The 13,955-nt window shown below is 53.8% G+C and overlaps 1 protein-coding gene across 1 annotated transcript in view; it reads left to right on the top strand.

The window, feature by feature from the left end:
- LOC144952817 (DNA-dependent protein kinase catalytic subunit-like) overlaps window positions 1-13,955 on the top strand; it is a 62,469-nt gene that overhangs the window by 2,999 nt on the left and 45,515 nt on the right. Inside the window, exons 4-11 of the mRNA XM_078883284.1 lie at window positions 160-234; window positions 758-866; window positions 4,626-4,738; window positions 7,147-7,246; window positions 8,601-8,656; window positions 8,762-8,792; window positions 12,176-12,342; window positions 13,400-13,477. Of these exons, the coding sequence (XP_078739410.1) occupies window positions 160-234; window positions 758-866; window positions 4,626-4,738; window positions 7,147-7,246; window positions 8,601-8,656; window positions 8,762-8,792; window positions 12,176-12,342; window positions 13,400-13,477 (729 nt within the window). The remainder of the gene's footprint in view (window positions 1-159; window positions 235-757; window positions 867-4,625; window positions 4,739-7,146; window positions 7,247-8,600; window positions 8,657-8,761; window positions 8,793-12,175; window positions 12,343-13,399; window positions 13,478-13,955) is intronic.

Genomic DNA, 13,955 nt, shown 5'->3' on the forward strand with positions numbered 1-13,955 from the left:
CTGCCCATAGACTCAACACTGCCCATAGACTCACACTGCCCATAGACTCAACACTGCCCATAGACTCAACACTGCCCATAGACTCACACTGCCCATAGACTCAACACTGCCCATAGACTCAACACTGCCCACATAGAAACGTCAGTCCTGTGCTTGCAGGATATCTGTGTACTTTGCTACACCAAGGAAAGAGCTGCAAAGACTAAAGCCTGCGCCTTGGAGCTGCTGATCAAGGTACGCGTGACCGCAGAGACACACACACATAGAGACACCACACACAGAGACACCGCACACACAGAGACATCGCGCAGAGAGACATCGTGCAGAGAGAGACACCGCACACACAGAGACGCCACACACAGAGACGCCACACACAGAGACAACACACACAGAGACACCACACACAGAGACACCACACACAGAGACACCACACACAGAGACACCACACACAGAGACAACACACACAGACACCGCTCACACAGAGACACCGCGCTCACACAGAGACACCACACACAGAGACACCACACACAGAGACACCGCACACACAGAGACACCGCCCAGAGAGAGACACCGCGCACAGAGACATCCGTGACATCTAAGAGCTCCACAGCTGATTGGAATTGCTCCTTGCTGCTTCACAGCTTAAACGCAACGATCCCCGATGATTCTCATCCCTCCACCTCCTCCACCTCCTCCTCCTCCACCTCCTCCACCTCCTCCACCTCCTTCACCACCTCCACCTCCTCCTCCTCCCTAGGCTGTCCACGTCGGCTCGGTCTCGTCGCACGGTCAGAACTCCGGCGTCCAGAGCCTCTTCAACAAGTTCTACGGCGAACTGGCAAGCCGAAGCAAAGTGTCCGACACGGGTGAGGTGGCTCCCTTGTGGTCGTACGGCAAGGGGGAGGGGATTCTGGTACCGGGGGATCAACACACGGATCTTGAATTCGTACGGCAGGGAGGAGGAAAATTTGGTACTGGGGGATCAACACGGACCTCCAGATCTTGAATTCGTACGGCAGGGAGGGCAGAATCTGGTACTGGGGGATCAACACGGACCTCCGGATCTTGAATTCGTACGGCAGGGAGGTAGGAATTTGGTAATAGGGGATCAACACGGATCTCTGGATCTTGAATTTGTACGGCAGGGAGGTAGGAATTTGGTAATAGGGGATCAACACGGATCTCTGGATCTTGAATTCGTACGGCAGGGAGGTAGGAATTTGGTAATAGGGGATCAACACGGATCTCTGGATCTTGAATTCGTACGGCAGGGAGGTAGGAATTTGGTAATAGGGGATCAACACGGATCTCTGGATCTTGAATTCGTACGGCAGGGAGGTAGGAATTTGGTAATAGGGGATCAACACGGATCTCTGGATCTTGAATTCGTACGGCAGGGAGGTAGGAATTTGGTAATAGGGGATCAACACGGATCTCTGGATCTTGAATTCGTACGGCAGGGAGGTAGGAATTTGGTAATAGGGGATCAACACGGATCTCCGCATCTTGAATTCGTACGGCAGGGAGGTAGGAATTTGATACTGGGGGATCAACACGGATCTCTGGATCTTGAATTCGTACGGCAGGGAGGTAGGAATTTGGTAATAGGGGATCAACACGGATCTCTGGATCTTGAATTCGTACGGCAGGGAGGTAGGAATTTGGTAATAGGGGATCAACACGGATCTCTGGATCTTGAATTCGTACGGCAGGGAGGTAGGAATTTGGTAATAGGGGATCAACACGGATCTCTGGATCTTGAATTCGTACGGCAGGGAGGTAGGAATTTGGTACTGGGGGATCAACACGGATCTCCGCATCTTGAATTCGTACGGCAGGGAGGTAGGAATTTGATACTGGGGGATCAACACGGATCTCTGGATCTTGAATTCGTACGGCAGGGAGGTAGGAATTTGGTAATAGGGGATCAACACGGATCTCTGGATCTTGAATTCGTACGGCAGGGAGGTAGGAATTTGGTAATAGGGGATCAACACGGATCTCTGGATCTTGAATTCGTACGGCAGGGAGGTAGGAATTTGGTAATAGGGGATCAACACGGATCTCTGGATCTTGAATTCGTACGGCAGGGAGGTAGGAATTTGGTAATAGGGGATCAACACGGATCTCTGGATCTTGAATTCGTACAGCAGGGAGGTAGGAATTTGGTAATAGGGGATCAACACGGATCTCTGGATCTTGAATTCGTACGGCAGGGAGGTAGGAATTTGGTAATAGGGGATCAACACGGATCTCTGGATCTTGAATTCGTACGGCAGGGAGGTAGGAATTTGGTAATAGGGGATCAACACGGATCTCCGCATCTTGAATTCGTACGGCAGGGAGGTAGGAATTTGATACTGGGGGATCAACACGGATCTCTGGATCTTGAATTCGTACGGCAGGGAGGTAGGAATTTGGTAATAGGGGATCAACACGGATCTCTGGATCTTGAATTCGTACGGCAGGGAGGTAGGAATTTGGTAATAGGGGATCAACACGGATCTCTGGATCTTGAATTCGTACGGCAGGGAGGTAGGAATTTGGTAATAGGGGATCAACACGGATCTCTGGATCTTGAATTCGTACGGCAGGGAGGTAGGAATTTGGTAATAGGGGATCAACACGGATCTCTGGATCTTGAATTCGTACGGCAGGGAGGTAGGAATTTGGTACTGGGGGATCAACACGGATCTCCGCATCTTGAATTCGTACGGCAGGGAGGTAGGAATTTGATACTGGGGGATCAACACGGATCTCTGGATGTTGAATTCGTACGGCAGGGAGGTAGGAATTTGGTAATAGGGGATCAACACGGATCTCTGGATCTTGAATTCGTACGGCAGGGAGGTAGGAATTTGGTAATAGGGGATCAACACGGATCTCTGGATCTTGAATTCGTACGGCAGGGAGGTAGGAATTTGGTAATAGGGGATCAACACGGATCTCTGGATCTTGAATTCGTACGGCAGGGAGGTAGGAATTTGGTAATAGGGGATCAACACGGATCTCTGGATCTTGAATTCGTACGGCAGGGAGGTAGGAATTTGGTAATAGGGGATCAACACGGATCTCCGCATCTTGAATTCGTACGGCAGGGAGGTAGGAATTTGATACTGGGGGATCAACACGGATCTCTGGATCTTGAATTCGTACGGCAGGGAGGTAAGAATTTGGTAATAGGGGATCAACACGGATCTCTGGATCTTGAATTCGTACGGCAGGGAGGTAGGAATTTGGTAATAGGGGATCAACACGGATCTCTGGATCTTGAATTCGTACGGCAGGGAGGTAGGAATTTGGTAATAGGGGATCAACACGGATCTCTGGATCTTGAATTCGTACGGCAGGGAGGTAGGAATTTGGTAATAGGGGATCAACACGGATCTCCGCATCTTGAATTCGTACGGCAGGGAGGTAGGAATTTGGTAATAGGGGATCAAATCTCTCGATCTTGAATTCGTACCCCCAGTTAGGGGCATGGGGGTAAGAATGTTACAATGTGAGTCTATGGGCAATGTGAGTCTATGGGCAGTGTGAGTATATGGGCAGTGTGAGTCTATGGGTAATCTTAGTGGATGGGTAATGTTAGTGAATGGGTAATGTTATTCTATTCACTGCTATATTTACCCAAGAATGCCTGTGTGTCCCGCGCGTGACGTCACTCCACGTCGACCAGCCCCCCTAATTAATAATCAAGAACAGTCTTCTTGGTTCTTTCGGTAACGTCACGTAGAAGGGAAATAATAAAATAATACAAATTTAACATGATAAATGGTGCAGTGTTGAGTCTGTGGGCAGCGTTGAGTCTATGGGCAGTGTTAGTCTATGGTGCCGCCATCGAACTCACGACCTCCTGCGTACCAGGCGAAGTAGCTAACATCTCCTAGCCACCGTGATGATGATGATGAGAGAGAGAGAGAGACGCAGACTCCAAATCTACAGCAGCAGGTGTCGTCAGGGTCGGGATCGAACCCACGATCTCCCGCATACCAGGCGAGGTAGTCAACATCTCCTAGCCACCGTGATGATGATGAGAGAGACGCAGACTCCAAATCTACAGCAGCAGGTGTCGTCAGGGTCGGGATCGAACCCACGATCTCCCGCATACCAGGCGAGGTAGTCAACATCTCCTAGCCACCGTGATGATGATGAGAGAGACGCAGACTCCAAATCTACAGCAGCAGGCGTCGTCAGGGTCTGGATCGAACCTACGACCTCCTGCGTACCAGACGAGGTAGTCAACATCTCCTAGCAACCGTGATGATGATGAGAGAGACGCAGACTCCAGGGTCGGGATCGAACCCACGAACCTCCTGCATACCAGGCAAGGTAGTTAACATCTCCTAGCAACCGTGATGATGATGAGAGAGAGACGCAGACTCCAAATCTACAGCAGCAGGCGTCGTCAGGGTCGGGATGGAACCCACGACCTCCCACGTACCAGACGAGGTTGTCAACATCTCCTAGCAACCGTCATGATGATGAGAGAGAGAGAGAGAGATGCAGACTCCAAATCTACAGCAGCAGCGTCGTCAGTGTCGGGATCGAACCCACGACCTCCTGCGTACTAATGCGAGGTAGTCAACATCTCCCGGCCACCGCTCTGTGACTCGTGTGCCCAGTGCTGGAGCGGATTTATGAGCTGCTGGGCGTTTTGTCCGAAGTCCACCCGGCGGAGATGGTGGATCAGGCGGGGCCTCTGTTCCGAATCTACCTGGGGGAGCTGAAAACCCAGGTACAGGTGGCGCTGTGATGACGGTGACGATGCTGTGTGTGATGATGGTGTTTATGTTGTGTGTGATGATGGTGTGGATGCTGTGTGTGATGATGGTGTTGATGCTGTGTGTGATGATGGTGTTGATACTGTGTGTGATGACGGTGTGGATGCTGTGTGTGATGATGGTGTGGATACTGTGTGTGATGATGGTGTGGATGCTGTGTGTGATGACGGTGTGGATGCTGTGTGTGATGATGGTGTTGATGCTGTGTGTGATGATGGTGTGGATGCTGTGTGTGATGATGGTGTTGATGCTGTGTGTGATGATGGTGTTGATACTGTGTGTGATGACGGTGTGGATGCTGTGTGTGATGATGGTGTGGATACTGTGTGTGATGATGGTGTGGATGCTGTGTGTGATGGTGTGGATGCTGTGTGTGATGATGGTGTTGATGCTGTGTGTGATGATGGTGTTGATGCTGTGTGTGATGACGGTGTGGATGCTGTGTGTGATGACGGTGTGGATGCTGTGTGTGATGATGGTGTGGATGCTGTGTGTGATGATGGTGTTGATGTTGTGTGTGATGACGGTGTGGATGCTGTGTGTGATGATGGTGTGGATGCTGTGTGTGATGATGGTGTTGATTCTGTGTGTGATGATGGTGTTCGATGCTGTGTGTGATGATGGTGTTGATGCTGTGTGTGATGATGGTGTGGATGCTGTGTGTGATGACGGTGACGATGCTGTGTGTGATGACGGTGTGGATGCTGTGTGTGATGATGGTGTGGATGCTGTGTGTGATGATGGTGTGGATGCTGTGTGTGATGACGGTGTGGATGCTGTGTGTGATGATGGTGTGGATGCTGTGTGTGATGATGGTGTTGATTCTGTGTGTGATGATGGTGTTCGATGCTGTGTGTGATGACGGTGTGGATGCTGTGTGTGATGATGGTGTTGATGCTGTGTGTGATGACGGTGTGGATGCTGTGTGTGATGATGGTGACGATGCTGTGTGTGATGATGGTGTGGATGCTGTGTGTGATGATGGTGTTGATGCTGTGTGTGATGACGGTGTGGATGCTGTGTGTGATGATGGTGTGGATGCTGTGTGTGATGATGGTGTGGATGCTGTGTGTGATGACGGTGTGGATGCTGTGTGTGATGATGGTGTTGATGCTGTGTGTGATGACGGTGTTGATGCTGTGTGTGATGATGGTGTGGATGCTGTGTGTGATGATGGTGTGGATGCTGTGTGTGATGGTGTGGATGCTGTGTGTGATGATGGTGTTGATGCTGTGTGTGATGATGGTGTTGATGCTGTGTGTGATGACGGTGTTGATGCTGTGTGTGATGATGGTGTGGATGCTGTGTGTGATGATGGTGTGGATGCTGTGTGTGATGGTGTGGATGCTGTGTGTGATGATGGTGTTGATGCTGTGTGTGATGATGGTGTGGATGCTGTGTGTGATGGTGTGGATGTTGTGTGTGATGACGGTGTGGATGCTGTGTGTGATGATGGTGTTGATGCTGTGTGTGATGATGGTGTGGATGCTGTGTGTGATGATGGTGTTGATGCTGTGTGTCATGATGGTGTGGATGCTGTGTGTGATGATGGTGTTCGATGCTGTGTGTGATGATGGTGTTGATGTTGTGTGTGATGATGGTGTTGATGCTGTGTGTGATGATGGTGTTGATGCTGTGTGTGATGATGGTGACGATGCTGTGTGTGATGATGGTGTTGATGCTGTGTGTGATGATGGTGTTGATGCTGTGTGTGATGATGGTGACGATGCTGTGTGTGATGATGGTGTTGATGTTGTGTGTGATGATGGTGTTGATGCTGTGTGTGATGATGGTGTTGATGCTGTGTGTGATGATGGTGACGATGCTGTGTGTGATGATGGTGACGATGCTGTGTGTGATGATGGTGTTGATGCTGTGTGTGATGATGGTGTTGATGCTGTGTGTGATGATGGTGACGATGCTGTGTGTGATGATGGTGTGGATGCTGTGTGTGATGATGGTGTGGATGCTGTGTGTGATGATGGTGTGGATGCTGTGTGTGATGATGGTGTTGATGCTGTGTGTGATGATGGTGTGGATGCTGTGTGTGATAATGGTGTTCGATTAGCGCTACCTCTCGCGAAGAACCCGGCGACCCGAGTTCGATTCCCGCTCACGGCAAACACCGGTGACGATGAATCTGAACCGGCGTTCGGGCCTCCCCTAGGTCGACTTGGCCTCGAATGAGTGGCTGGTGCAGTGCGTAGTGAACATCGCCACTGGGGGAGAGACAAAGGCGGCCGGGCGTGGTGCCGGCCACACCACCCCCCCCCCCGTCGCTTACAGCACTTGACCCTACAGTTTGGTGAAGGCTACACGGGGGATCTTTGTCTTTGTGTTGTGTTTTTTTTGTTGCGCGTAGATGTGTGGCTCTGTGCGTGCACCGCGCCTGGCACTGGTGGCCGGTTGTCTGAGAGGCCTCACATCCTTGCTCGTTCACTTCTCGCAGTTGGCAGTCGAAGGTGATAACCACCATCACCACCACCACTATCACTATCGCCACCACCGCCACCACTATCGCCACCACCACCGCCACCACCGCTACCACCACCACTATCACTATCGCCACCACCACTATCACTATCGCCACCACCGCCACCACTATCGCCACCACCACCGCCACCACCGCTACCACCACCACTATCACTATCGCCACCACCACTATCACTATCGCCACCACCGCCACCACTATCGCCACCACTATCGCCACCACTGCCACCACTACTATCACTATCGCCACCATCACCACTATTATCACTATCGCCACCGCCACCATCACTATCGCCACCGCCACCACCACCACTATCGCCACCACCGCCACTACCACCGCCACGACCACCACCACTATCACCACCACTGCCGCCACCACTACCGCCACCGCCACCACCACCACTATCGCCACCACCGCCACTACCACCGCCACGACCACCACCACTATCACCACCACTGCCGCCACCACTACCGCCACCGCCACCACCACCACTATCGCCACCACCGCCACTACCACCGCCACGACCACCACCACTATCACCACCACTGCCGCCACCACTACCGCCACCGCCACAATTATCACCGCCACTACCACCACTATCACTATCACCACCACTGCCGCCGCCACTACCGCCACCGCCACCACCACCGCCACCACAACCGCTATCACCACCACCCAGTACTAACCCTACCACCACCAAAACCACTATCGTCGCCACCGCCACCACCACCGCCACCACAACCGCCACCGCCACCACCACCACCACCGCCACCACCACCGCCACCACCACCGCCACCACAACCGCTATCACCACCACCCAGTACTAACCCTACCACCACCACCACCACTACCACCCAGTACTCACCCTAACCCTACTATCCAAGTCACTAACACTTAGTACCAACACTAACTCTGCTGGTGTCTCCCCGTGTCTCCCTGCGTCTCCCCGTGTCTCTCCCCGCATCTCCCCGTGTCTTCCCGTGTCTCCCCGTCTCCCCGTGCCTCCCTGTGTCTCCCCGTGTCTCTCCCCGCGTCTCCCCGTGTCTCTCCCCGTGTCTCCCCGTCTCCCCGTGCCTCCCTGTGTCTCCCCGTGTCTCTCCCCGCGTCTCCCCGTGTCTCTCCCCGTGTCTCTCCCCGTGTCTCTCCCCGTGTCTCTCCCCGTGTCTCTCCCCGCGTCTCTCCCCGCGTCTCTCCCTGCATCTCCCCCGTGTCTCTCTGTGTCTCCCCGCGTCTCCCCAAGCCTCCCCGTGTCTCCCCGTGTCTCCCCGCGTCTCCCCGTGTCTCTCCATGTCTCCCCGTGTCCCCGTGATTCTCTGTTTGCACAGGTTTAACAATTATTGGTGAGATCTTCAACTTCACACTCAAAGCCATTGACCCTGAGGTGAGATTATGTTGATTATGGTGATGATGATGATTTTTTTGCTGCTGATGCTGATGTTTGCTGCTGATGCTGATTGTTGTCATTCTTGTCTGCTCGTGTGTATAGGCTCACCTCAACCGCTATGCTGTACCATTGGGTGAGTCTACGGGTCTCTGTATGAGTCGTCTGTGGGTCTCTGTGTGAGTAGTCTACGGGTCTCTACTGTGTGAGTAGTCTGTGGGTCTCTGCTGTGTGAGTAGTCTACGGGTCTCTGCTGTGTGAGTAGTCTACGGGTCTCTGCTGTGTGAGTAGTCTACGGGTCTCTGCTGTGTGAGTAGTCTGTGGGTCTCTGTGTGAGTAGTCTGTGGGTCTCTACTGTGTGAGTAGTCTGTGGGTCTCTACTGTGTGAGTAGTCTGTGGGTCTCTGCTGTGTGAGTAGTCTGTGGGTCTCTACTGTGTGAGTAGTCTGTGGGTCTCTGTGTGAGTAGTCTACGGGTCTCTACTGTGTGAGTAGTCTGTGGGTCTCTGCTGTGTGAGTAGTCTGTGGGTCTCTGTGTGAGTAGTCTGTGGGTCTCTACTGTGTGAGTAGTCTGTGGGTCTCTACTGTGTGAGTAGTCTGTGGGTCTCTGCTGTGTGAGTAGTCTGTGGGTCTCTACTGTGTGAGTAGTCTGTGGGTCTCTGTGTGAGTAGTCTACGGGTCTCTACTGTGTGAGTAGTCTGTGGGTCTCTGCTGTGTGAGTAGTCTGTGGGTCTCTGTGTGAGTAGTCTACGGGTCTCTGCTGTGTGAGTAGTCTGTGGGTCTCTGCTGTGTGAGTCGTCTGTGGGTCTCTGTGTGAGTAGTCTACGGGTCTCTGCTGTGTGAGTAGTCTGTGGGTCTCTGTGTGAGTAGTCTGTGGGTCTCTGTGTGAGTAGTCTACGGGTCTCTACTGTGTGAGTAGTCTGTGGGTCTCTGCTGTGTGAGTAGTCTGTGGGTCTCTGTGTGAGTAGTCTACGGGTCTCTGCTGTGTGAGTAGTCTGTGGGTCTCTGTGTGAGTAGTCTGTGGGTCTCTGCTGTGTGAATAGTCTACGGGTCTCTGTGTGAGTAGTTTGTGGGTCTCTACTGTGTGAATAGTCTACGGGTCTCTGTGTGAGTAGTCTGTGGGTCTCTACTGTGTGAGTAGTCTGTGGGTCTCTGCTGTGTGAGTAGTCTGTGGGTCTCTGTGTGAGTAGTCTGTGGGTCTCTACTGTGTGAGTAGTCTATGGGTCTCTACTGTGTGAGTAGTCTATGGGTCTCTACTGTGTGAGTAGTCTATGGGTCTCTGTGTGAGTAGTCTGTGGGTCTCTACTGTGTGAGTAGTCTACAGGTCTCTGTGTGAGTAGTCTGTGGGTCTCTACTGTGTGAGTAGTCTGTGGGTCTCTGCTGTGTGAGTAGTCTGTGGGTCTCTGTGTGAGTAGTCTACGGGTCTCTACTGTGTGAGTAGTCTGTGGGTCTCTGCTGTGTGAGTAGTCTGTGGGTCTCTGTGTGAGTAGTCTACGGGTCTCTGCTGTGTGAGTCGTCTGTGGGTCTCTGTGTGAGTAGTCTACGGGTCTCTGCTGTGTGAGTCGTCTGTGGGTCTCTGTGTGAGTAGTCTGTGGGTCTCTGCTGTGTGAGTCGTCTGTGGGTCTCTGTGTGAGTAGTCTACGGGTCTCTGCTGTGTGAGTAGTCTGTGGGTCTCTGTGTGAGTAGTCTGTGGGTCTCTGTGTGAGTAGTCTACGGGTCTCTACTGTGTGAGTAGTCTGTGGGTCTCTGCTGTGTGAGTAGTCTGTGGGTCTCTGTGTGAGTAGTCTACGGGTCTCTGCTGTGTGAGTAGTCTGTGGGTCTCTGTGTGAGTAGTCTGTGGGTCTCTGCTGTGTGAATAGTCTACGGGTCTCTGTGTGAGTAGTTTGTGGGTCTCTACTGTGTGAATAGTCTACGGGTCTCTGTGTGAGTAGTCTGTGGATCTCTACTGTGTGAGTAGTCTGTGGGTCTCTGTGTGAGTAGTCTGTGGGTCTCTACTGTGTGAGTAGTCTATGGGTCTCTACTGTGTGAGTAGTCTATGGGTCTCTACTGTGTGAGTAGTCTATGGGTCTCTGTGTGAGTAGTCTGTGGGTCTCTACTGTGTGAGTAGTCTGTGGGTCTCTGCTGTGTGAGTAGTCTATGGGTCTCTACTGTGTGAGTAGTCTATGGGTCTCTGTGTGAGTAGTCTGTGGGTCTCTACTGTGTGAGTAGTCTATGGGTCTCTACTGTGTGAGTAGTCTATGGGTCTCTGTGTGAGTAGTCTGTGGGTCTCTACTGTGTGAGTAGTCTGTGGGTCTCTGCTGTGTGAGTAGTCTACAGGTCTCTGTGTGAGTAGTCTGTGGGTCTCTACTGTGTGAGTAGTCTGTGGGTCTCTGCTGTGTGAGTAGTCTGTGGGTCTCTGTGTGTGAGTAGTCTGTGGGTCTCTGTGTGTGAGTAGTCTGTGGGTCTCTACTGTGTGAGTAGTCTGTGGGTCTCTGTGTGTGAGTAGTCTGTGGGTCTCTGTGTGTGAGTAGTCTGTGGGTCTCTGTGTGTGAGTAGTCTGTGGGTCTCTGTGTGTGAGTAGTCTGTGGGTCTCTGCTGTGTGAGTAGTCTACGGGTCTCTGTGTGAGTAGTCTGTGGGTCTCTACTGTGTGAGTAGTCTACAGGTCTCTGTGTGAGTAGTCTGTGGGTCTCTACTGTGTGAGTAGTCTGTGGGTCTCTGTGTGAGTAGTCTGTGGGTCTCTACTGTGTGAGTAGTCTGTGGGTCTCTACTGTGTGAGTAGTCTACGGGTCTCTGTGTGAGTAGTCTGTGGGTCTCTACTGTGTGAGTAGTCTGTGGGTCTCTACTGTGTGAGTAGTCTGTGGGTCTCTGTGTGAGTAGTCTGTGGGTCTCTACTGTGTGAGTAGTCTACAGGTCTCTGTGTGAGTAGTCTGTGGGTCTCTACTGTGTGAGTAGTCTACAGGTCTCTGTGTGAGTAGTCTGTGGGTCTCTGTGTGAGTAGTCTGTGGGTCTCTGTGTGAGTAGTCTGTGGGTCTCTACTGTGTGAGTAGTCTGTGGGTCTCTGTGTGAGTAGTCTGTGGGTCTCTACTGTGTGAGTAGTCTACAGGTCTCTGTGTGAGTAGTCTGTGGGTCTCTACTGTGTGAGTAGTCTACAGGTCTCTGTGTGAGTAGTCTGTGGGTCTCTACTGTGTGAGTAGTCTGTGGGTCTCTACTGTGTGAGTAGTCTGTGGGTCTCTGTGTGAGTAGTCTGTGGGTCTCTACTGTGTGAGTAGTCTACAGGTCTCTGTGTGAGTAGTCTGTGGGTCTCTACTGTGTGAGTAGTCTGTGGGTCTCTACTGTGTGAGTAGTCTGTGGGTCTCTGTGTGAGTAGTCTGTGGGTCTCTACTGTGTGAGTAGTCTACAGGTCTCTGTGTGAGTAGTCTGTGGGTCTCTACTGTGTGAGTAGTCTACGGGTCTCTGAGTAGTCTACGGGTCTCTGTGTGAGTAGTCTACGGGTCTCTACGAGTAGTCTCTCTCTGTGTGTGTCTCCGCGTCGTCCCCACAGCCGGCCTGCGGCTGCTGGCTCGCCACGCTGCGTCCGGCCCCTTTGGGCCGCTGCTGGCCCAGCGGCACGCCACCCTGTGGCCCACGCTGTGGCGCTGGAGCGGCCACCGCAGCCACACGGAGGCTGGGCGGTGCGGGCAGGCGGCCACGGAGGCCGTGCTCAAGCAGGTGGGCGGGGTGGGGGGGGGGCGGGAGAGTGGGTGTGTGGGTGGGTGGGTTGGTGAGTGGGTGGGTGGGTGGGTCGGTGAGTGTGGGTGATTGGGTGTGTGGGTGGGTCGGTGAGTGTGTGGGTGGATGATTGGGTGTATGGGTGGGTCGGGGGGTGGAAGGATGGGTAGTTTGGTGGGTGATTGGGTGTGTCGGTGGGTGGGTTGGTGTGTGATTGGGTGTGTGGGTGGGTCGGTGAGTGTGTGGGTGGGTGAGGGGGTGAGTGTGTGGGTGGGTGGATCGGTGAGTGGTTGGGTGGGTGGGTGGTTTGGTGGTTGATTGGGTGTGTGCGTCGGTGGGTGGGTGAGTGGGTGGTTGGGTGGGTGGGTCGGTGAGTGTGTGGGTGGGTGATTGGGTGTGTCGGTGGGTGGGTGGGTGGGTGAGTGTGTGTGTGGGTGGGTGGGTGGGTGAGTGTGTAGGTGAGTGATTGGGTGTGTGGGTGGGTGGGTTGGTTGATGAGTGTGTGGGTGGGTGGGTTGGTGAGTGGTTGGGTGGGTGGATCGGTGAGTGGTTGGGTGGGAGGGTGGTTTGGTGGTTGATTGGGTCAGTGAGTGGGTGGGTGGTTGGGTGGGTGGTTGGGTGGGTGGTTGGTTGGGTGGGTGGGTGGTTGGGTGGGTGGGTGGTTGGGTGGGTGGTTGGGTGGGTGGGTGAGTGTGTGTGTGGGTGGGTGGTTGGGTGGGTGTGTGTGTGGGTGAGTGGGTCGGTGGGTGGGTGGATGGATGGGTAGTTTGGTGGGTGATTGGGTGTGTCGGTGGGTCGGTGAGTGTGTGGGTGGGTGTGTTGGTTGGTTGGTGGGTGGGTGGTTTGGTGTGTGGGTGGGTCCGTGGGTGGAAGGATGGGTAGTTTGGTGGGTGATTGGGTGTGTCGGTGGGTGGGTCGGTGAGTGTGTGGGTGGGTGGTTTGGTGAGTGTGTGGGTGGGTGGGTGAGTGTGTGTGGGTGGGTGGGTGGGTGGGTGAGTGGGTGGGTGGGTGAGTGGGTGGGTGGGTGGTTGGGTGGGTGGGTGGGTGGTTGGGTCAGTGGGGGTGGAGCGGCCACCGCAGCCACACGGAGGCGGGGCCGTGCGGGCAGGCGGCCACGGAGGCCGTGCTCAAGCAGGTGGGCGGGGTGGGGGGGGGGCGGGAGAGTGGGTGGGTGGGTGTGTGGGTGGGTCGCTGAGTGTGTGGGTGGGTGAGTGGTTGGGTGGTTGGGTCGGTAAGTGTGTGGGTCGGTGAGTGGGTGGGTGGATGGATGGGTAGTTTGGTGGGTGATTGGGTGTGTGGGTGGGTTGGTGAGTGTGTGGGTGATTTGATGTGTGGGTGGGTGGGTTGGTGAGTGTGTGGGTGATTTGGTGTGTGGGTGGGTGGGTTGGTGAGTGTGTGGGTGGGTGGATCGGTGAGTGGTTGGGTGGGTGGGTGGTTTGGTGGTTGATTGGGTGTGTGCGTCGGTGGGTGGGTGAGTGGGTGGGTGGGTGGGTGGATGGGTGGTTTGGTGGGTGATTGGGTGTGTCGGTGGGTGGATCGGTGAGTGTGTGGGTGGGTGGGTGGGTGAGTGTGTGGTTGGGTGGGTGGGTCGGTGAGTGCGTGGGTGAGTGGGT

The sequence above is a fragment of the Lampetra fluviatilis genome, chromosome 70 (genome assembly GCF_964198595.1).
Source record: "Lampetra fluviatilis chromosome 70, kcLamFluv1.1, whole genome shotgun sequence".
Lineage (NCBI taxonomy): Eukaryota > Metazoa > Chordata > Hyperoartia > Petromyzontiformes > Petromyzontidae > Lampetra > Lampetra fluviatilis.